Below are 26,011 nucleotides of genomic sequence, written 5' to 3'. Positions count from 1 at the left end.
CCAGCTGTTTAGATTTATTTTCTTCTGTTGAACACAAAATAAGCTATTCTGAAAGATGTTAGAAACTTATAACCATTTACTTCTATAGTATGAAAAATAAACAAGAAGGTAATGGTTATAGGTTTTTCAGCATTTTTCAAAATATCTTCTTTTGTGTTCAACTGATAAAAGAAAGCCAAACAGGTTTGTGACGAGTGAATGATAAGTAAATGAGGACAGATTTTTCAGTTTTGGGTGAACTACACCTGTAACTATTATAGTATTCATTCATTCATTTTCTTTTCAGCTTAGTCCCTTTATTAATCTGGCATCACCACAGCGGAATGAACCGCCAACTTATCCAGCACATGTTTTGTGCAGCGGATGCCCTTTCAGCCACAACCCATCTCTGGGAAACATCCATACACACTCACACACACTCATACACTACGGACAATTTAGCCTTCCCAAATCACCTGTACCACATGTCTTTGGACTGTGGGGAAAACCCGAGCACTCGGAGGAAACCCACGCGAACGCATGCAAATTCCACATAGAAACGCCAACTGACCCAGTCAAGGCTCGAACCAGCGACCTTCTTGCTGTGAGGTGACAGCACTACCTACTGCACCACTGCGCCGCCCTATTATAGTATTATATATTAATAAATAATTAATGCATTTATTGTAGTAATATATACTATATTTGTGATCTGATAAACTAATAAATGCTGTAGTGTACTTGTTTTACTACAGTAAAATGTGTTTTGTACTACAATATACACTCACCGGCCACTTTATTAGGTACACCTGCCCAACTGCTCCTGTCCAACGCTAATTTCTATTCAGCCAATCACATGGCAGCAACTCAATGCATTTAGACATGTAGAAATGGTCAAGATGATCTGCTGCAGCTCAAAGCGAGCATCAGGATGGGGAAGAAAGGGGATTTAAGTGACTTTGAACATGGCATGGTTGTTGGTGCCAGACGGGCTGGTCTGAGTATTTCAGAAACTGCTGATCTACTGGGATTTTCACGAACAATCATCTCTAGGGTTTACAGAGAATGGTCTGAAAAAGAAAACATATCCAGTGAGCGGCAGTTCTGTGGGCGCAAATGCCTTGTTGATTGCAGAGGTCAGATGAGAATGGCCAGACTGGTTCCTGCTGATTTAAAGGCAACAGGAACTCAAAAAAGCACTCATTACAACCGAGGTCTGCAGAAGAGCATCTCTGAACACACAACATGTCCAACCTTGGCAGTTCTGAAGGCAAAAGAAAGTCCAACTCGGTACTAGTAAGGTGTACCTAATAAAGTGGCCAGTGAGTGTACCCTACTGTTGTACTAGAAAACAACTGTATTGGGTCATTTGGGCCACCTAGTGGTAAATCACTAACATTTGACACATTTTTAAAATTGAAAGGAATAGTATTATTTAATATTATCTTGTTGCATCTTGTTATTTTGTTTAATATTATCTTGTAGGAGAGCAAATGAATAAAAACATCCATATTATGCAGACACCTTTAATTATAATTGATGATAAGCTAAATGCATTTGATAGATTATACATTCAATTTAAAGGGCACCAATGGTGAAAAATCTACTTTTCAAGCTGTTTGGACAGACATATTTGAGTATTTCAGAGTATTTCAGAAACTGCTGAGCTACTGGGATGTTCACGCACCACCATCTCTAGGGTTTACAGAGAATGGTCTGAAAATGAGAAAATATCCAGTGAGCGGCAGTTCTGTGGGTGCAAATGCCTTGTTGATGCCAGAGGTCAGAGGAGAATAACCAGACTGGTTCCAGCTGATAATAGTAAGGTGTACCTAATTAAGTGGCCGGTGAGTTAACCCTACTGTTGTACTAGAAAACAACAGTATTGGGTCTTTTTAAAATTATTTGTGTGTTTATTGTTAATTCAAGTACTTTTCAATAGTACGATTCATAAACACACTAAAGTTTACTATAAATTACTTTTTTTCATTAATGAATGTGGGAAGTTTAAAGTGACACCTGATGGATCAGCAGGGATTTCCTCACTGGATTCTTTAGTCTCAGTTACAGCAGCATCAACAACAGCTTCAGGGGTTTCTTCTGGTGTTGGTTCTGTTTCTACTTTTTCCTCTGGTTTGGGTTCTGGCTCTGCTTCAGTTTTTTCCTCTGGCTTTGGCTCAGGTTTTGCTTCCGGCTCTGGTTTCTCCTCTGGTTTTGGTTCTGGCTCTGGTTTCTCCTCTGGTTTTGGTTCTGGCTCTGGTTTCTCCTCTGGTTTTGTTTCAGCTTCAGGTTTTTCAGGGGCGTTTTGCTCAGCCGGAGGAGCAGCGTCGCCCTCTGCTGGAGTCTCTGCAGATTCAGCTTCTTTCGGTTCTGACAATATGATGGATTCATAAACACAAACACACACAAATGATCCAGATTACATAGAGAGATATTACAAATCAGCACTGTGACAGAATTAGATTCAACCACTGAGAATATAAAGCAGTGTTATTAATAATTGAGCACCAGTGTGGGCTGTAATCAGTAATGAAGTTACTAGTTACTGTAATTAAATTACTTTTCCACTGAAAAATAAAGTAAGGGACTACTCTTAATGTTTAGGTAAACTAATTACAGTTACTTATAATATACTTACCTTAAATATTGTACTGGAAATATATTTAACAGTTCTGTATAAATCAATTCGGTGAAGCAGACTATTTTTTTTAATAATTTTTTTTATTATAGAAAATATATTCTTGGATAATAATTATACTTTACAGAGAAAAATCAATAATTTACAAAAATAAAATAAAATGAACATAATATTTGGAAAAGTTATTAAATTGAAAATTTCCCTAAGGTTTAAATATTTAATAAAATATTTGACATTTTTAAAAACATTTTATCCCTTTAACATTTGGTTTTATGCTTTTAGCATATTGTAACACTTGAATATTGCTTTATTTACTTAATATTGTTTTAAAGTATGTTTTAACTACAATTAAATTAACAACGTAATGGTTTAAACTGATAGGTCTATCAGTTCTTATAGATAGATTTACTTGTTTATTTTGTCTATATAGATAGATTTATTGGTTGATATACAGTAGATTTGTTATTTTATAAAAGATACATTTTTGATTTATATAGATAGAATTTTTTTAATAGAGATAGATTTATTGATTATATAGATAGATTTATTGAATTTTATAGATAGCTTTAATAGTTTTAAATCGGTCAATATAGATAGATTTATTGGTTTATATAGATAGATTTATCGGTTTATATAGATAGATTTATCGGTTTATATAGATCGATTTATCAGTTTATATTGATAGAGTTATCGGTTTATATAGATAGAATTATTAGTTTATATGGATAGATTTATCGGTTTATATAGATAGATTTATCAGTTTATATGGATAGATTTATCGGTTTATATAGATCGATTTATCCGTTTATATGGATAGAGTTATCGGTTTATATAGATAGATTTATCAGTTTATATGGATAGATTTATCGGTTTATATAGATAGATTTATCAGTTTATATGGATAAATTTATTGGTTTATATAGACAGATTTATCAGTTTATATGGATAGATTTATCGGTTTATATAGATAGATTTATCAGTTTATATGGATAGATTTATCGGTTTATATAGATAGATTTATCAGTTTATATGGATAGATTTATCGGTTTATATAGATAGATTTATCGGTTTATATAGATAGATTTATCGGTTTATATAGATCGATTTATCAGTTTATATTGATAGAGTTATCGGTTTATATAGATAGAATTATTAGTTTATATGGATAGATTTATCGGTTTATATAGATAGATTTATCAGTTTATATGGATAGATTTATCGGTTTATATAGATTGATTTATCAGTTTATATGGATAGATTTATCGGTTTATATAGATAGATTTATCAGTTTATATGGATAGATTTATCGGTTTATATAGATAGATTTATCGGTTTATATAGATAGATTTATCGGTTTATATAGATCGATTTATCAGTTTATATTGATAGAGTTATCGGTTTATATAGATAGAATTATTAGTTTATATGGATAGATTTATCGGTTTATATAGATAGATTTATCAGTTTATATGGATAGATTTATCGGTTTATATAGATAGATTTATCAGTTTATATGGATAAATTTATTGGTTTATATAGACAGATTTATCAGTTTATATGGATAGATTTATCGGTTTATATAGATAGATTTATCAGTTTATATGGATAGATTTATCGGTTTATATAGATAGATTTATCAGTTTATATGGATAGATTTATCGGTTTATATAGATAGATTTATCAGTTTATATGGATAGATTTATCGGTTTATATAGATAGATTTATCAGTTTATATGGATAGATTTATCGGTTTATATAGATAGATTTATCAGTTTATATGGATAGATTTATCAGTTTATATAGATAGATTTATCAGTTTATATGGATAGATTTATCGGTTTATATAGATAGATTTATCAGTTTATATGGATAGATTTATCGGTTTATATAGATAGATTTATCAGTTTATATGGATAGATTTATCGATTTATATAGACAGATTTATCAGTTTATATAGATAGATTTATCAGTTTATATGGATAAATTTATCGGTTTATATAGATAGATTTATCAGTTTATATGGATAGATTTATCAGTTTATATAGATAGATTTATCAGTTTATATGGATAGATTTATCGGTTTATATAGATAGATTTATCAGTTTATATGGATAAATTTATTGGTTTATATAGACAGATTTATCAGTTTATATGGATAGATTTATCAGTTTATATAGATAGATTTATCAGTTTATATGGATAGATTTATCAGTTTATATAGATAGATTTATCAGTTTATATGGATAGATTTATCAGTTTATATAGATAGATTTATCAGTTTATATGGATAGATTTATCAGTTTATATGGATAGATTTATCAGTTTATATGGATAGATTTATCGGTTTATATAGATAGATTTATCAGTTTATATGGATAGATTTATCGATTTATATAGACAGATTTATCAGTTTATATAGATAGATTTATCAGTTTATATGGATAAATTTATTGGTTTATATAGATAGATTTATCAGTTTATATGGATAGATTTATCAGTTTATATAGATAGATTTATCAGTTTATATGGATAGATTTATCGGTTTATATAGATAGATTTATCAGTTTATATGGATAAATTTATCGGTTTATATAGACAGATTTATCAGTTTATATGGATAGATTTATCAGTTTATATAGATAGATTTATCAGTTTATATGGATAAATTTATTGGTTTATATAGACAGATTTATCAGTTTATATGGATAGATTTATCAGTTTATATAGATAGATTTATCAGTTTATATGGATAGATTTATCGGTTTATATAGATAGATTTATCAGTTTATATGGATAGATTTGTTAGTTCATGAAGATAGATTTGTCGGTTTATATTGAGAAATTTATAATTTTTCATATAGCAAGATTTATTGGATTTAACATATATATTTATTGGTTTATTTTGGATTTTACAGATAGATATACAAAGATTAGTTGGTTTTTATTGGTTTATATAGATTTATCGGTTCATATAGACAGATTTACTGGTTTATATAGATGGATTTAACTGTTTATATAGATAAATGTATTAGTTTATATAGATTTATTGGTTTACGCAGATAGATTCATCGGTTTAGATATTTATCTGTTTATATAGACAAATTTATCTGTTTATAAAATTAAATTTATTGATTTATAGAGATTTATCAGTTTATACAGATAGATTTATCGGTTTATATAGACAGATTTATCAGTTTATATAGATAGATTTATCAGTTTATATAGACAGATTTATCAGTTTATACAGATAGATTTATCGGTTTATATAGATAGATTTATCAGTTTATATAGATAGATTTATCAGTTTATATGGATAGATTTGTTAGTTCATGAAGATAGATTTGTCGGTTTATATTGAGAAATTTATAATTTTTCATATAGCAAGATTTATTGGATTTAACATATATATTTATTGGTTTATTTTGGATTTTACAGATAGATATACAAAGATTAGTTGGTTTTTATTGGTTTATATAGATTTATCGGTTCATATAGACAGATTTACTGGTTTATATAGATGGATTTAACTGTTTATATAGATAAATGTATTAGTTTATATAGATTTATTGGTTTACGCAGATAGATTCATCGGTTTAGATATTTATCTGTTTATATAGACAAATTTATCTGTTTATAAAATTAAATTTATTGATTTATAGAGATTTATCAGTTTATACAGATAGATTTATCGGTTTATATAGACAGATTTATCAGTTTATATAGATAGATTTATCAGTTTATATAGACAGATTTATCAGTTTATACAGATAGATTTATCGGTTTATATAGATAGATTTATCAGTTTATACAGATAGATTTATCGGTTTATATAGATAGATTTATCGGTTTATATAGATTTATATAGATAGATTTATTGGTTTATGTAGATGGATTTTCAAATGGACCAGTCAGGTATTTGACAGAATACTATGATCTTTTACCTGCGGCGGGTGCAGCAGTGACAGCCTTCTGACCTCCATCAGCTAGAGGTAACTCATATTCACACACGTATGTCAAACTCTGGAAACAAGAGAGAAAACTATCTAAGACTTGGGATAGCTGCTTGAACTGCTTTGGGAAACTTCAAAATCTTGAATCTTTTGTTTTGAATCAGTGGTTCGGAGTGTGTATCAAACAAAAGGCAATTCACATGATTTCAATAGACTGTGTAAGGTCATAAAATCCTATTTAATCATGCAGGTTTGTTTAGATTGCCACCGAGTAGAAAATTACTAAACAGGTTTCAGACATTTGAGACTTTTGGCAAATTAAAAGGAATAGTATTATTTATTATTATCATCTTGTTGCATCTTGTTATTTTGTTTAATATTATCTTGCAGAGCAAATTCATAAAAAAAAATCTATATTATGCAGACACTTTATATTTAATTATAATTGATGATAAGCTAAATGCATTTGATAGATTATACATTCAATTTAACACTTGCAGTGTGTTTGATTAATCCAATTTTAATGCATATTCTTTAGCTTTTGTTGCATGTACATGGTTTTAACCTGCATGTGCTGTTTTGAACACTTCAATATAATCATTTTGCATTAAAAAAATTGGTCCCATCTGTTTTCATGTCAACATTTATAGTTATAAACACAATAAACATAAACATTTTTCATTTTCAATAGTTTTTAACAGTCGTCTACCTTGTTTTTTATTTGATTAATTTAAGTTTTAGATTATGTATTTAGTACATTAATTAACTTGACAACTAACGAAAAAATCTCTTTATTAATTCATATATGTCATAATTTCTTGTAATGACTAAAGTAAGTACATATAACCCGTGTAACAAAGACAGATTAAAATAAAGCATTAAAATGTTTAAACAGATTATTATTTTAATTATAATAACTATGGCTGTAATGAAAAATAGATCAGAAATTGATGAATCCCAATAAGCCACTGATGATGTGTCTCTACACATTTCATTTGAGCTTTTATTTAAGAGAAACACATGTTTGTACTTTGCAGGTCAACCTGGGGACACTACATGCAATTAATAGTGCACTAATGTTTTTGAAGTGCACTTGAAAAAGCCTGCTATTATCAGCTGTGCATTTCACTGTACCTCTGTCTTTGGTGGCTTTGAGGTTTTCACTGGATTGAAAAGAGCATCAGAGAAATCTAGAAGAGAACAACAAATGGCATACATAAGAGTTAGTATTTGATGTTGCACTCATTAAAAGCATGTTTATTTACACAGTAAAAACAATTAATAATAGGGTTTCCAAGTAAACACTGTTTCAGTTTTATGAAATGTAATGTTTAATTCTTTGAGATACTTAATAGTGACACTTTGAAATTATTAGTAAATGTATTGGTGATTTCTGAGTAAACTGCACTGCTAGAGTCTGTTTTGTATTTTTCGCAATTAAATTTTTACAGTAAAATGGCCTAAAATAGATTTATTGGTTTATATAAACAGATTTCATGGTTTACTTAGACCACTTTATCAGTTTATATAGACCGATTTATATGTGTATATACAGACAGAATTATCGGTTTATAAGAATAGATTTATCGGTTCATTTAGACAGATTTTTTGGCTTATATAAACAGATTTCATGGTTTACATAGACCGATTTATCAGTTTATATAGATCAATTTATCAGTTTATACAGACAGATTTATCGGTTCATATAGACAGATTTAGTTTTTTATATACATAGATTTATCGGTTTAAATAGATTTATCTGTTTATATAGACATATTTATTGTTTTAAATAGATAGATTATCAGTTTATATAGACATATTTATTATTTTATATCCATATATTTATTGGTTTATATAGACAGATTTATTGCTTTATTTACACAGATTTATTGGTTTATATAGATAGATTTATCAGTTTATATAAACATTATTATTTTATATAGACAGATTTATTGGTTTATATAGACAGATTTATTGGTTTATATAGACAGATTTATTGGTTTATATAGACAGATTTATTGGTTTATATAGACAGATTTATTGGTTTATACAGACAGATTTATTGGTTTATATAGACAGATTTATTGGTTTATATAAATAGATTTATCGGTTTATATAGATAGATTTATTGGTTTATATAAATAGATTTATCGGTTTATATAGATAGATTTATTGGTTTATGTAGAAAGATTTATCGGTTTAAATAGATAGATTTATTGGTTTATATAGACAGATTTATCGGTTTAAATAGATAGATTTATTGGTTTATATAGACAGATTTATTGGTTTATATAGACAGATTTATTGGTTTAAATAGATAGATTTATTGGTTTATATAAATAGATTTATTGGTTTATATAGATAGATTTATTGGTTTATATAAATAGATTTATTGGTTTATATAGACAGATTTATTGGTTTATATAAATAGATTTATTGGTTTATGTAGACAGATTTATTGGTTTATATAGACAGATTTATTGGTTTATGTAGACAGATTTATTGGTTTATATAAATAGATTTATTGGTTTATATAGCAGATTTATCGGTTTATATAGACATATTTATCTGTTTATATACATAGATTTATTGGTTCATATAGCAGATTTATTGGTTTATATAAATAGATTTATTGGTTTATATAGACATATTTATTGGTTTATATAGACAGATTTATTGGTTCATATAGACAGATTTATCGGTTTATATAGACATATTTATTGGTTTATATAGATAGATTTATCAGTTTATATAGACTGATTTATTGGTTTAAATAGAAAAAATTATTGGTTTATATAGATAGATTTATCGGTTAATATAGACATATTTATTGATTTAAATAGACAGATTTATCACTTTATATAGATAGATTTATTGATTTATATAGACAGATTTATCGGTTTAAATAGACAGATTTATTGGTTTAAATAGACAGATTTATTGGTTTATATAGACAGATTTATTGATTTATATAGACAGATTTATCGGTCTATATAGATATATTTATTGGTTTATACAGACAGATTTATTGGTTTAAATAGACAGATTTATTGGTTTATATAGACAGATTTATTGATTTATATAGACAGATTTATCGGTCTATATAGATATATTTATTGGTTTATACAGACAGATTTATTGGTTTAAATAGACAGATTTATTGGTTTAAATAGACAGATTTATTGGTTTTTATAGATAGGTTATTGGATAATATAGACAGATTTATCGGTTTATATAGACATATTTATCGGTTTATATAGACATATTTATTGGTTTATACAGACATATTTATTGGATTACATAAAAAGATTTATTGGTTTATATAGATAGGTTATTGGTTTATATAGACAGATTTATCGATTTATATAGACAGATTTATCGGTTTATATAGATAGATTTATCGGTTAATATAGACAGATTTATCGGTTTATATAGACAGATTTATCGGTTTATATAGACAGATTTATTGGTTTATATAGACAGATTTATCGGTTTATATAGACAGATTTATTGGTTTATATAGACAGATTTATCGGTTTATATAGATAGATTTATCAGTTTATATAGACAGATTTATCGGTTTATATAGACAGATTTATCGGTTTATATAGACCGATTTATTGGTTTATATAGACAGATTTATCGGTTTATATAGATAGATTTATTGGTTTATATAGACAGATTTATCGGTTTATATAGACAGATTTATTGGTTTATATAGACAGATTTATCGGTTTATATAGATAGATTTATCGGTTAATATAGACAGATTTATCGGTTTATATAGACAGATTTATCGGTTTATATAGACCAATTTATTGTTATATAGACAGATTTATCGGTTTATATAGATAGATTTATCAGTTAATATAGACAGATTTATTGGTTTATATAGACAGATTTATTGGTTTATATAGACAGATTTATCGGTTTATATAGACAGATTTATTGGTTTATATAGATAGATTTATTGGTTAATATAGACAGATTTATTGGTTTATATAGATAGATTTATTGGTTAATATAGACAGATTTATTGGTTTATATAGACAGATTTATCGGTTTATATAGACAGATTTATTGGTTTATATAGACAGATTTTTAATTTTACAGTATGAAAAGTAGTTTATTAACATTTTATGCTAGTAGTAAAAACCTGAATTTAATAATTTCCAAACAATTGACAAGATCATGTAGAACAGTATTTTTTTATTATTCCTTGTTATTATATTCATGTTAAAAAGTTTTCCAAGTTAATTTTTATTCATCTGTCCATTTTAAATATATTTTGAGATACAAGTTGTTAATTAATAAATCATTTTTGCCTTCAGCTACAGTAGCAGCACTTGATTATTCTTATTATAGAGGAATACTGCAAATTCCTAATAGGCTTTAAGTTCCTGTAAAAGTTTTCAAATGTCTCACAATGCAGTGCATATTACAGTAGTGAACTGTAAGGAATGTATGTGTTTTTTATTGGGTGTTTTTGCAGTAAATAACTGTAAAATTGCAGCATAGTCTAACAGTGTGTATTTGTTAGTGATGTTAAGAGTGTGTTAGCAGTGAAATGTTGCACCAGCGAAGGCAGCAGGGACGTAGTCCTTCATCTCGATGTGCACAAACACAGACGGCAGCATTAGCGGCATGTTACTCTCACTGCGCAAACCAATGTGCTGAAAACCTGCAGACATACACACACTCAATCAGGACATTTATAGTTGAAGTCAGAATTATTAGCCGCCCAGTATATTTTCCCCCAATTGCTGTTTCACGAAGAGCAGTTTTTTTTTCAGCCCATTTGTAAACATAATAGTTTTAATAACTGATTTCTAATAACTGATTTATTTTCTCTTTGCCATGATGACAGTAAATAATATTTGACTAGATATTCTTCAAGATACTAGTTTTCAGCTTAAAGTTACATTTAAAGGCTTAACTAGGATAATTAGGTTAAAGTTAGGGTAATTAGGCAAGTCATTGTATAACAGTGGTTTGTTCTGTCAAAACAAATATTACTTCAACTGTAATACAACAGTATTGCAAAAACTTTTATAACTGAAATATTTAGATGATAATCTGATTAGGAGATTATTTAATTACCTTAATCTGGAAATTATCATAATCAGGGCTTGACATTAACACCCACCAACTTGATAGATTTCAGCTGTGGCAGGTTAGACAGCTGCTTCCACTAGCCACTAAGGCTGGTTGAAAATATTTTTAATGGTAGTTTTCTTAAAAGCAGGGTTTGAAAATAAAGATGGCCAAATATTTGTACAAATGTGATCTAAGAAAGCAGGTGATTACCGAATGAGAGGATGTGTATGACTGTTTAAAAAGCGTGCACGCTCCCGTTTCCTGTTGCAAAGCAGCCGTGCCTGGAAACGCTACTACTGCGATTGGTTCTCTTTGAAATAGACTGGACAAAAAGTGATGCTCTTGCACACAGTCCTGCTGCTCTCAAGAGCTCCAGATGTTTTTAAAATGTCTTTTTGCAATCAACAGCAGTTGCCACTTTCTTTGAGCAGATTATTATTGGTCTAACCATATGCAAGCGATCATACAGTTGAAGTCAGAATTATTTACCCCCCTTGAATTTTTAGCCCAAGTTTATTTTTTCCCTCAATTTCTGTTTAATGAAGAGATTTTTTTTAGCACATTTCGAATCATAATAGTTTTAATAACTCATTTCTAATAACTGATTTATTTTCTCTTTGCCATGATGACAGTAAATAATATTAGACTAGATATTCTTCAAGACACTTCTATACAGCTTAAAGTGACATTTAAAGGCTTAACTAGGTTAATTAGGTGAACTAGGCAGATAATTAGGCAAGTTATTGTATAACGATGGTTTGTTCTGTAGACTATCGAAAAAAATAGAGCTTGAAGGCTATTAAATAGCCTTAAATTAAATAGCTAATAATTTTGACCTTAAAATGGTTCATAAAAAAATTAAAAACTGCTTTTATTCTAGCTGAAATAAAACAAATAAGACTTTCTCCAGAAGAAATATTATCAGACATACTGTGAAAATTTCTTTGCTCTGTTCAACATCATTTGGGAAATATTTAAAAAAGAAAAAAAAATTCAAAGGGGGGCTAATAATCCTGACTTCAACTGTTTGTTCCTTATCACTCACAGTAGGCCTGTTTTTCACCTTCTTTATTTGCTTTCAGTTAGTTTTGTTAATGGTTTAATTATCTTTTTTCACAATAACATTGCTTTAATGGAAGATTAACCCCCCATTTATGTGTAGTTAACAGATCAGAGAGACCTAGCCATTATTTTAGATACATGGCAAATATATTTTTTAAAGTCAATATTTTTTTTTAAAGAAAAAAAAAATAGTTGAATAAAAAGTGCACATATGCAGCTATATTTTGTGTGTTTTGACACATTATTTAAAATTGTGGCTAAGAAATGATTATTTATTTTTGGTGTGGTCAGAGAAAATGGTGATAAAATTTGAGAAAATAAATCTTTAGTGCTGAACCCTGAAAAGTCCTGTGAAATAAAACTAATTGCAATGTGACTATGAAACCACGACCTAGCTCATGCTTATAGAGCAAGCTCATACACGACACAAAAAAAATAATGAAATGAACGAGGAGGCATGTGGACACAGCACAAAATCGAAATCAAGTAATTTTAGCATGTCAAAGTCAGATTTAATGCATTGTGGCTAGTGAAAATGGCAAGTGGCTAGTAATGTTGGAAAACTACTAGCCACTGTGGCTAGTGATCAAAAAAGCTAATATGAAGCCCTGATCATAATGAAAGTAAACTCAAATTGAATTGTGAAGAATTTTTTTCAGACTCATTTATAGTCGACTCCCTATAATAATAATAATAACTGCGCATCAGTGCTGAGTCTCACCGGTTTGAAGAGCGTCCAGAGGGATGATGCGGTGACCAATAAACTTTCCTCCTTCTTCCTGGACGACCAGTCTGAGGTAGGCCATCTCTGGCAGCAAGACCTGCTCTCTCACGCACACACAAACACACACACACACAAACACAGACATGTAAAAACACATGCACAGAGAGACACATACACACAAAAACACACACGTGTAAACACAGACACATGCACACACACAAGAACGCACACACAAAACCAAAAAATGGTTGTGACGTGACAGTTTCATAACAGATAAGCATATAAATCGGTGTACTTTGGATCATCTTGACCATCACTGAATACGTTCACATTCATATTTCTCCACCTGTCTGTCTCGCTGCTGTTTCTGACTGTGATAACTTCCTGGATGTACTTTATCTCTTATTCATATCACAGTGAATGCACCGCTGACCTTCTCGAAGACGAATGGCTCCTCATTCCAGTCCGGGTTGATGCCGTTGGCTGTATTGCTCATCTTTGTGCGATATTTGCGTTTGGGGTCTTTGGGCAAACCGATGAGCTCCACTTCCACTCCGGTTTTCACAGCCTTATCCGACAGAAACTGACCAGAGTAAATCTGGACACCAAAAAGCAGGAGAAAGAACATTATAATTATAAAACTGACTTGTGGAAACCATCGAATAATTAATTTTAATATTTAAAGATGCATTAAAGGCACAATCTACTGTTATTTGTTGTTACATATTTCAAATAATAATCACATTAATATTAATTCTAGCGGCGATACAGTGGCTCAGTGGTGAATCTGCGCTAAATGACCATGTTTGCAGGTGCTAAACTTGACTCGGCTAAAATTAAGCGTTTAGTGCACTGAGAAAAATTATTCATTGGATTTACTACATTTTTTTGTAAGGTAAGTGGTTGCAAACTATTTATATGGGCTGAATTTAAACAAAAAAATTAAGTTGAACATTAATAAATGTAATTTATTTGTTTTAACAGGCGACACAGTGGTGCAGTAGGTAGCACTGACCCCTCACAGCAATAAAGTCACTGGTTCGAGCCTCGGCTGGGTCAGTTGGCATTTCTGTGTGGAGTGTGCATGCTCTCCCCGTGTTGGCGGGTGCTCCGGTTTCCTCCACAATCCAAATACATGCGCTATAGAGGAATTGAATAAGCTAAATTGGTCGTAGTGTATGGGTGTGTGTGAGAATGTGAGTGTGCATGGGTGTTTCCCAGTACTGGGTTGCGAAAAAGGCATCCGCTGCATAAAACATATGCTGGATATGGTTCATTCCACTGTGGTGACACCTGACGAACAAAGGGACGAAGCCAAAGGAAAATGAATGAATAAATGAATATTAATTCTAAAAACAAGACTATTAGACCATAACTAATAATAGTAATAAATCATTAAATAAAATGATGATGATGAGCATAAAGAATTTAATGATTTTAATTATTACTAAGTAAAAAAATAAATGATGATAATGAGCATAAGGAATTAAATGATTATAATAAATGGCGGAGAAAGAGAAATACAATTATAAAAATTATTTGAGGAAATCTTCTTATAATTAATTCAATTATTAAAAGACGTTTTGTGCGTCTGAAGGAACAATATACTGTTGCTACATATTAATTTAAAACTAAATGTTATAATATTAATTCTAAAAACAAGGTTATTAGACTAATATACTATTACTAGTAATAAATCATTAAATAAAATAATGATGATGTGCATTAAGAATTAAATTATTGTAATAATAAAATTATAATGATGATAGTGAACAGGAAGAATTCATTTTCCTTAGTCTTAGTCCCTTTATTCATCAGGGGTCGCCACAGCGGAATGAACTGCCAACTATTCCAGCATATGTTTTACACAGCAGATGCCCTTTCAGCTGCAACCCATCACTGGGAAACCATATACGCTCACACATACACACACACTCACACTACGGCCAATTTAGCTCATTCAATTCCCCTATAGTGCATGTGTTTTGACTGTGGGGGAGACCGGAGCACCTGGAGGAAACCCACGCCAACACAGGGAGAACATGCAAACTCCACACAGAAACGCCAAGTGGTCCAGCCGGGACTCGAAGCACCACTGAGCCACCGTATCGCTCCACATAAAGAATTAAATGACTATAATTATTACTAAATAAAAAATACAATTTTTTATGATGATAATGAGTATGAAGACCTATTAATGTTTAGAATTATTGTCAAATAAAATGATTATAAAGGTGCCTAAAAATGTCATTACTAAATAAAAATCTACAAATTACTAACAAAAAACTGACTAAAAATAGTATTTGAGAAAAAATATATAATTATAGAAAAAAGTTATCAGAAAAAATTGTTATTTGATATTACAACTTTATAAAATGTACAAAATTTACTATATTTGATATTACATTTGTATAAAATAATAAATAAAATCATTAAATTTAAAAATAATATTTCAGAAAAAAATATATAATTATATAGAAAAGTTATGTGAAGATTATTTTTGATATTACAACTGTATAGATGCATTACGGGTAATACTGTACTCATTTTCTTTATTTACATTTTACAATTATGCCTTTAGTAGATTCTTTTATACAAAGCAAAATAAAGCAATAGAAAAAAAGCAATACAAACTCGAAATTCTTAGATAAATGACACATTTTTAGATACTTTCCAAGAGAACGCAATGCAATGTCATTTATAAAATGTATCAGCCAAAGTGTCAGCCAAATGCATTGATGCAAAATAATTTCATCATTCTCATTTCACTATTAAATAGCCTTAAATTAAATAGCTAATAATTTTGACCTTAAAATGGTTCATAAAAAATTAAAACCTGCTTTTATTCTAGCTGAAATAAAACAAATGAAAGAAAAGACTTTCTCCAGAAGAAAAAATATTATCAGACAAACTGTGAAAATTTCTTTGGTCTGTTAAACAACAAAAAAATAATAATAATCATCAATCTCCACACTGTGAGTGAGCGACCTTTATAGTGAGCGTGCTGGCGATGATGGTGTCGATCCTGTCGGTGAACGGATCAAACTTTTTGTCATTGCGGCGCATGACGTCATGTTTGAGGAGGTAACCGGTTCTCCCATTAAACTCAAACACAGCCATGTTCAGCTGCATGGGGAAATCTACAGCAAAAACACACCAGAACATTCCAAACAAGACATAAAAGAGCTCACTTTCAATACAGAAATTCAATTTGGATTGTTTTCACATTGCTGTGCATTTTTGAATAAACAATTTATGGACAAAAACAAAACCCAAAAATATTTTGAAAATTATCCCCCAAATCACATATTTTTATAAATAAATATAAATTAAATATAAATATAAATTTATTTTTTCATTAGGATGAAATGTGAAGTTTTTATTATTATCATTATTATTATCATTATTATTATTATTATTATTATTATTATTATTATTATTATTATTAATTTTGTGTTTTGTGTTGTCTTTAATACATTCATTTGACATTTTTATGCTTTAATCAGTGATCAACTCTCTGATCCTACAAATTAATTAAACACTTTCTACACCTGTGAGTGAAAAATGCTAAAAATCATAAAAATCCAAGTTGATGAGTGACGAAGGACATTTTATTTATAATTCTTTAATATATAATAATATATAACAATACATTCACAATTACAGTTGCCTGACAAGGTACAGATGACATTAAGGGCTCTATTTTAACGGTCCAGGCGCAAAGTCAACCTCATGGCGCAAAAGCTTTAAGTCAGAATCCACTTTGCTCTTTTAAGCATGGAAAAATACTGTCTGAACGACGGCGCATGGTCTAAAGGGGTTGAGCTTATTCTCTTAATGAGTTATTGGTGTATTTTGAGAATAAACCAATCAGAGTCTCATCTCTCATTCCCTTTAAGAGTCAGTTGCATCGCGCCATGGTGCATTTGCTATTTACAAGGCGGACTTTGTAAGTGGAAAAACTGAACACTTCACTAGTGAGAAAACACTTAAACAGCATCTGCAGCGCGAGGATAAAGAATGAGCCTCCTCCATTCGGCTCTTACTTTCACTTTCTCACTTTCATGGATAAGGAAACGGTGTTGTACGCTCTCCACTGAAGACATCCATTAGCCTACATAATTAATTTCTGTTGTTAAGTGCAAAGATTTGTTTCAAAACTATTTCTAAATTAAGTTCTTATTTTCCAGCAAAGGAATGAATGAACAATAATAATGAAGTGTGTGTGGTTATATCCAAACACACGTCCTGTTCTTAAGTCCAAAAACTGGCAGGTGGACAAATCTAAGCTTGTTTTAATAGAACAAATATAAATCTGCATATAATAAATAATACTAATGATAATAATAACATTATACAAAAGCAAGTTGTTGTGAATAAACTGAAAAAGCCCCCGAGGTGAAGAAGAAACGGAGGCAGAGGTGTTTATATTCATGTAGTGTGGAAATATAAATTTATATAATCTAGTTTCAAACGAACAGTAATCAACACATAACTGAAAAGTTATCTCCTTTGGTTTTTTTATTATTTTAATCATTTCATGAACAGCCCAGCCATGCAGGACATTTTGTCTTCCTGGCTACTGGCTGAGCCAAAGTCATGCAAATGCTACGGGCAGGCTTTTAACGACTCTGCCTTTACCTTCAGATGATGTTTTTATGCTAAAGAAACCCTTTTGTTGATTAACACATCTGGTCAGTAGCTGCGCAGATTTCTAACACCTATATGCAGGTTATCATGCTGACTCCATAACCTAATTTGCATGCTTTGTTTAGCCATCTCCCCTCCTCCTAAGAAGACATAATAGAAAGGACATCTTTGTCTTAAAGGGCACCTGTGGTACAAAATCTACTTTTCAAGCTGTTTGGACAGACATATGTGCATGTATGGTGTATAGAATGTCATATTGGGGTGATATAAACACACCCAGTGCTTTTTTTTTCAATTTAACAACATAAAAAACGGTGGACCAATTAGAGCGGTTTTCAAATCGACCGCTACCTGACGTAGGAGAGCGGTCCCCCCGCCCACCAATATTGATTGACAGGCGCATCATCATATTCTCAGTTTGTTGATTCACGTCTGCCATTTTCAGCGTGAGTCGAAGTGATATCACTAAAGGAACACGCTAGCTCTATTTTTAGATGCAAGGCTCATTGGGCTCAACACAAGATCAATATTCTCCACATTATCGCTCTAATCGGAATTATTGGTTGTATCTTTAGGTAGGTTTGCAAACATGTGTACTTCTCATTGAGTCTACCTTATACTTCAGCGGTTTGCATTTCTCGCGAACCCAGAAGCTCCCTGTGATCTTAACTAGGCGCTGCTGTACCTGACGCAGCTCCATGCGTTTTAGAATTCTAAACATAGGTTTCTATCAGGGTACACTCAAGTCGACGGCTGGGCGCCGCGGACCGCTGCAGAAACCTATGTTTAGAATTCAAAAATGCGTGGCACGACGATTCGGGACACTTCATGCTTCTGGTATGCTACAGAGTGTCTGGTGTACCGTGTCGCGGCTTCGAGCGGCGCATCCGGTGCCTCACTCAAAGTTAACTCATTGTGCGTGGTTATTAGTTTCTATGTACAAGCTCGGCACTTGAAACTAGCACACAGTTGGCTGTAAAACTGTACAAAGACACAAATGATTTTGTACTCTCTGCTTGGTCTGTGTCAGAGTCGTACATGTACGACTGAATGGTGATCCTCAGTTCTGCTTCTCCGTCTGCCTGTCAGACTCTGTTGCAAACGAAGAGTGGGTGAGCTCATGGCCCCGCCCCCTTGTTACGTTGGCGGGAAGCCGAAACTAATTTACATGTGAAGCAACACACCCATAAATCAGCGAACTGTGGACACGCCCCCAACATGACACTTTATAACACATGATAATAAAAAAATCTGAATTGTGTTTTGAACTGACCCTAAACTGGCACACTCAGAAGACCCATAATATTAATATTACATCATAAAAAAAGAGGTCAACTATGTGCCCTTTAATTCAGATTTTTGATAAAACTTGCAGACTGCAGACCTCCAATAGACTCCTGCAGACACATGGACTTCTTGAAGACGCTGTATGACTGCAGATTAACCAACACGTATCGATAAAGGAATTCTGCTTGTTTCGAGTCTCCTGGTTCTCTCTCTATTCAATCATTTATTTTTTTTACAACAGTAGAAAATAATAATTTTTGTATCATTTTAATAGGCACTGATTTTGTATCCTTTTCATAATTACTTTTTCATTTGTGAAGATATTTCTGTATTGCTCTACATCCTGTGTGTTTTAAGCAATGTTTAAGCGAGGCACACAACTAACACGCTCTGCACTGGATTTTAGACCTGCTTTCAACTGGTCTATTGAACAGTCTATTTTAGTTCCTCAAAATAGCAACGCGCCAACAATGCTCTTTACACACAGCTCTTTACCAGACCAGAACACACGAGTCCACAAAGCAGCGCATATGGATTTGCAATTTAAACAACATGGCGGAAAACGGGAAAATTACGGTTGTGTTGGTCGGAAAATAGCAACACGTCTTGGAAACACATCTTGTGGGTGTATAATAGGACACTAATACTAAATTAAATTTACTTGAAAAACTTACAAAAGTTATAATAAATAAATAAATGTATTGTTTTCTTTATTGGTAGATGCATTTGTTTCCAAATTAAAACTATTAACTTTTAAACTATATTTTATTTAAAATTAAATAATTTATGATTATTGCATGTTGCATATAATTCATTTTGTATATATATATATTTTCTTTATCAGAAAAAATACTCCTTATTTCTAAACATATTTATTTTACACCTTCATAATTTCATTTTGAATGTTTTCACATTGTTGTGCATTTTCAAATAAACAATTTATGGACAAAAAAATAATAATAAATAAATAAAATGTAAAAAAAATCCCCCAAATAAAGACACATTTATATAAAAAACAAAACTTAAATTTAATTGTTTGTTATTCTCACCCATAGTCTGGTAGTTGAGGGCCACAAACTGGCACCCGGCGCTCCAGAAGGGCTGCGGACTGTAGTTTGAGGAGTCCACGCGAGTTCCTTTAGGGTAAATGCGGCTCAACTGCCTCTTATTATACCTACAGGCATCAGTATAGGAAAACACTCACAGACACAAGGAAAAACACTATTTTAATCTTGGGGTAAAGGATACTCCACCCAGTCCACAGCGTTCTTCGCGATCAGACTCTCTCCTTTAGTTTCCACGAATGAAGAGATGACGAAACTCCTGTTTTTCTCTGGTTTTGAACAGAAATGTTATATCATTATGTATTATATTGACTCTTATAGAAGAACCATGTGGTTTCAAAAGGGCTATCAGATGTTAAAATCACAAATAAAAACCCACATTTGAAATGCATGTGAAACACACATAAAAAGGTTTGAAACACATCAAACCTGTGATTTTGGAACATTTTCAAATGAAAATGAAATGTGATCTTGTGACCACTTAGTGACATTGTTATAATGCCACACATTTCATTTGGAACACATTTGAAGCATGTAATAAATTAAACATGCAATAAATTTTTTTTCTTCCATGTAAAAATGTTCCAAACTTACATTTTTAATTTGGAATGCATTCCGAACACACATCAAACACATTTGGAACACATTTGAAACACATAAAAAGCGATTTTGGAACATTTTTAAATTAAAACTAAGGGTGATCATATGACCACTTTTTAAAAAAAATTCTAAAATCACTTTTAATTTGGAACACATGCAGAATGCATGTAAAACGCACATGGAACACATTTGAAACACATAAAAAGGATGTGGGAACATTTTCAAGAAAACAAAATGTGATCACATGACCAGTTTTTTACCCATGTGAAAATGCTCCAAAGTCACGTGTTTCATTTGAAATGCATTTGAAATGCATACAGCATGAAACACACATTAAACACATTTGAAACCAGCAGGAAACACATGGAACATGGTTTTGGAACATTTTTTAAATGAAAACTAAATGTGATCATGTGACCACCTTCGTGATGATTATTCCTAAGTCACACATTTGGAACACATCCAGAATGCATGTAAAACGCACATGGAACACATTTGGAACATATTTGAAACTCATAAAATGTGATTTGGGAACATTTTCAAGTAAACAAAATGCAATAACGTGACCCCTTTTTATATTCACGTAAAAATTGTCCAATGTCACGTTTCATTCGGATGGCAATTTAAACGGATGTGAAACACACACATGGAACATATTTAAAATGTGTGATTTTGGAACATTTTCAAGTAAAAACAAAATGACTACTTACTCTCCCATCTAATAATGTTTTAAAGTCACATGTTCCATTTGGAATGCATGCAAAGCACACATGGAACACATTTGAAACCAGTTCGAAACACATGGAAAATGTCATTTTGAAGCATTTTCAAGTGAAAAGTAAATGTGATCACGAGCCTACTTCATTTTAAACACATTTGGAACACATGTGAAACACACATAGAACACATCCGGAACATATTTGAAACACAAATAAAAGGATTTGGGAACATTTTCATGTAAACAAAATGGGATCACATGACCATGTTTACCTACATGAAAATGTTCCAAAGTCACATTTATTTGGAACACATGTGAAACAAGTATGTTAATGTGTGATTTTTGGAACACTTTCAGGTGATCACATGACTTTCCACCCCACATAAAAACACGTTCCAATGTTTCAATGTGATTTTAACATGTGCAGCTGTAAGAGAATGAACAGTGTTCCGAACTCACTGGCTGCATTCTCAAATGAGATGAATTTGTTGGGCTGAACGTAGTTGACGAGAGCCGACATCTCCTCATACGCTGTCACTTCCTGTCCAGCCGTTCCCTGACAGGACATCAAACACAGATTAAACTCTGGCACATTTTGTCGATTAGGCAAAAAAAAAATCTATTTAAGAAATAATTATTTATGATAAGCAAAAGTTTTGAAATATGAATGTGTGAATATATCTATTTAGTAAGAATGAAACTCTCTGTTCATTAAAATCCTTAAAATAAACCACGAATATATGAAGCAGCACAACTGTTTTCAACGTTAGTAACAATCATTAAAAATGTTTTTTAAGCAAATCATCATATTAGAATGATTTCTGAAGGATCATGTGAAACTGAAGACTGCAGTATGATGCTGAAAATTCAGCTTTTATTAAAAAAAATACATTTGAACATATATTTACATATAAAAGCCATTTTTAATTGTACTATTATTTCACAATATTACTATTTTTACTATATTCCTAAATAAATTAATGCAGCCTTGGTGATCAGAAGCTATTGCTTTCAAAAAACTTACCAAAGCTATATCATATGAATGGTTGTAGGTTTGATTTTTATTTCACTTGAAAATGTGTTTTCCATTCTATCGAAGAGGCATTTAAAATATCCTAATCTACCAGTATTACACTGAAGTTTTTTCCTTAGTTTTTGTCTTGTTTCTAGTCCAAAAATCTACAAATTCTTGAATCAAGAAGCATTTTCTAGACAAGTTAAATTTAGTCTTGTTTTCAAAAGTAATAAGCCAGAATTAAGCAGGTCTTTCCCTAAAACACGCACAATAATCTGCCAATAGGCTAAGAAAATAATCTTATTCAGGTCAGAAAGAAAAACTGGATTATTTTGCGTACCCCATTAGCAGATTATTTTTCCAATATTTTTTGCTTTTCTAGAAAATGCTTCTTTATTTAGGATTTGTTTAGGTAATTGGACTAAAAACAAGACAAAAACTCTGCGTAAGAAAAGCAATTTTTGCAATGTACAAAAATATAGGTGCAGTTTCTGTTTACCTCATCAGAGTTCTTCATCTTCTCCTCATCCTGTTCATCGTGATCATCATGCTCTTCACGATCCTCTATCAATTTGACAGAAAATAATCAATATGTTATATTCTTTCTTCATTCATCCATTTTCCTTTAGCTTAGTCCCTTATTTATCAGGGGTTACCACAGCGGAATGAACAGCCAACTATTTCAGCACATGTTTTATGCCATTCCAGCCGCAACCGAGTACTGGGAAACACCCATACATACTTATTCACTAACACACGCACACTCAGACACTACGGCCAATTTTGTTTACCCAATTCCCCTATAGCGCATGCGTTTGGACTTGTGGGGGAAACCGGAGAACCCGGAGGAAACCCACAACAAACATGGGGAGAACATGCAAACTCCACACAAAAATGCCAACTGGCCCAGCCGGAACTCAAACCAGCGATCTTCTGGCTGTGAGACCACAGTGCTAACCACTGAGTCACCATGCCACCTCTATATATTGTTTCTTCTAAAATCAATCTATTAAATCATCTTAATAAACATATTTAACACTAAAAACTGGACTATCAAGTCATTCTTGTGAAACAATGCTCTCAGAACGTTCTGGCAATGTTCTCTCAAGGTTATAAACAAACTTTACTTCCTGTAAAATTAACTAAACATTCATTAAGAATGATCTTAAGCACAAAACACAATGTTTATACACAGTGTTGGGTGTAATTAGCCATAAAATTACTAGTTAATTTGTTAACACGTTAGTTTAGGTCCCATTTCATGCTATGAACTACTGCTGTTACCTGCCTATTATTAAGATATGAACTGTTCACTAGTAGTTATAAAGGACTGTAAAAATTATACGATCAATTAGTCAAGACAGAATATGTTTTTAGATCATTGCAACTAAGTTAATTATGTTCTAACCTAATATTATTAGTTACACAAGCTGTTTTAAGTCAGTTTAACATAAGTTCAATGGATTTATAAGGTTAATTTGATTCAGCTTAAACATTTAAGGCAGCCAGGATTTCTTTTAAAGTGTATGATCTTATTCTGCATCCCTGATCACTAAACCCAACTTCTACCTTACTAACTAATAATAAGCAGCTACTTAAGCCTGGTTTATACTCGACACATCCGCTAGTTTGCTTGAGTGTGCGCGGTGAATGTGACGTTATCGCGGTGTTTGCAGGAGTTCGCTTTGGGTGCACGCGACATGATTTCAGCTGGTGGAGCGCATGATTTTTTTTGAGACTTGAGCGAACAATTGATTTGAATTGAATATGAACCACTTTGAAGAGATTTTGTCTGAAACAGGTACGACTGTACAGACATCTTTAGGATCCGTGATCAGAGAGATAATCAGATGATCAATAATTCCTAGTTAGAAATTGCAACAGCCGTGGGAAAGGATTTTTGTTTGGAAAAACATGAGGGATGAGTTCGTTATGGCCAAAAGACGCCATGCAAAAGTGGAGACCCGAATACACAATTACAGAAATATGTTTTTCCACCAGTCAGAGGTTTAACACTGATGTATATGCTACAATTTTGAATTTAAAATGATTTCATATTTACAAAACTAAAATTAAGGAACAAATTATTTCTTTGATAACTAAAAAGGAATATTTGAACCTATCGGTTTACATTATACTGATGGCCTGTTTTTCTAGGCTTTATTGGTGATAATGTGATAATGGTCAGGAATGTTGGACTATTATTGCCTTTTTATCATAAGTATAGGACAGAAACTAGCCAGACAATAATGTGTACATTGCAGAAGAGACTAAATCTAAAAAACATCAGTATTTTTTAGTAAGTGTACTTATTTTTTGCTTTTATTCTTGCAATAATAAAAATATATTTGTAGAGCAACTCATGTTCTGTTTTCATTAATATTTAATAAATTTTAAAAGGTAAAACTTTCAGAGATATGAACAAAAGCAAGTGATGCATCAAAGGTTGATTTAAAAAATCTTGAATGGTTATAAATATCTTTATAATCATTAAAATAATTTCTAAAACTACTAAAAATAATTAGTTTAAAAATTGAATTATATGATATTGAATGATATTAATGATATGATGTAGTTCTGGAAACTTACTTCTCTGTTTATCCATCTGACTTTACAGTGGGTTTCTTTTGACCGCCCCCTGTCATTTTAAAGAATATCACTACGGCGAATGCAGCAAGTATAAAGCCTTGATCGTTCATGCGCTGCACGCGCAGTCAGTGGATGTGCGCGATGTGGCGCCAGGTGAAAGTATAAATCCAGCTTTAGTAGTTTATTAAACTAGTAGTGTTAATGGTTTGTTAGTATTGTGACCTAAACTAAAGTGTTACAGTTACTTTAATTAAATAGTAAAGTACAGGATTATTGTTCATGTTTAGGTCATTTAATTACAGTTACTAATAATGTACTACTAATAAAAAATAACAGTAGATTAGCAGCTCTCAGTATTTTGAGATACATTGTTTATTTTGTGTGTGTTTATTTCTGCGTTTGAATTGCATTATGGGATCCTAATCTTTATTTCCAACAAGTTTGAAGCTCGAAAAGTTTGTAAAAGTGAGTTTTATGAACATGTTTAATAGTTTAAAGTGCTATATTGTTAGGGATGGTGTTGCATATTACACTACAGAAAGCAGAAACACACTTATTTCTCTAAATATTATTTCTTATACATTATATTATTTCAAGCTACTAAAATGTCAGTAAAAGTCACTTTGTTAAACTGTAGA

At 31.2% G+C, this 26,011-nt stretch overlaps 1 protein-coding gene across 1 annotated transcript in view; it reads right to left on the bottom strand.

Moving 5' to 3' along the window:
- The window catches only part of plcb2 (phospholipase C, beta 2), an 81,784-nt gene that overhangs the window by 23,648 nt on the left and 32,125 nt on the right, over positions 1–26,011 (bottom strand). The window contains 11 exon segments of the mRNA XM_056476413.1: positions 1,999–2,349; positions 6,559–6,637; positions 7,702–7,757; positions 11,144–11,248; positions 13,448–13,547; positions 13,884–14,048; positions 16,439–16,590; positions 20,437–20,561; positions 20,636–20,720; positions 22,229–22,325; positions 23,284–23,348. Coding sequence (XP_056332388.1) covers positions 1,999–2,349; positions 6,559–6,637; positions 7,702–7,757; positions 11,144–11,248; positions 13,448–13,547; positions 13,884–14,048; positions 16,439–16,590; positions 20,437–20,561; positions 20,636–20,720; positions 22,229–22,325; positions 23,284–23,348 — 1,380 coding nt within the window.

Source organism: Danio aesculapii, chromosome 17, assembly GCF_903798145.1.
Source record: "Danio aesculapii chromosome 17, fDanAes4.1, whole genome shotgun sequence".
Taxonomy (NCBI): domain Eukaryota; kingdom Metazoa; phylum Chordata; class Actinopteri; order Cypriniformes; family Danionidae; genus Danio; species Danio aesculapii.
This window is presented reverse-complemented; position numbering and strand designations above follow the sequence as displayed.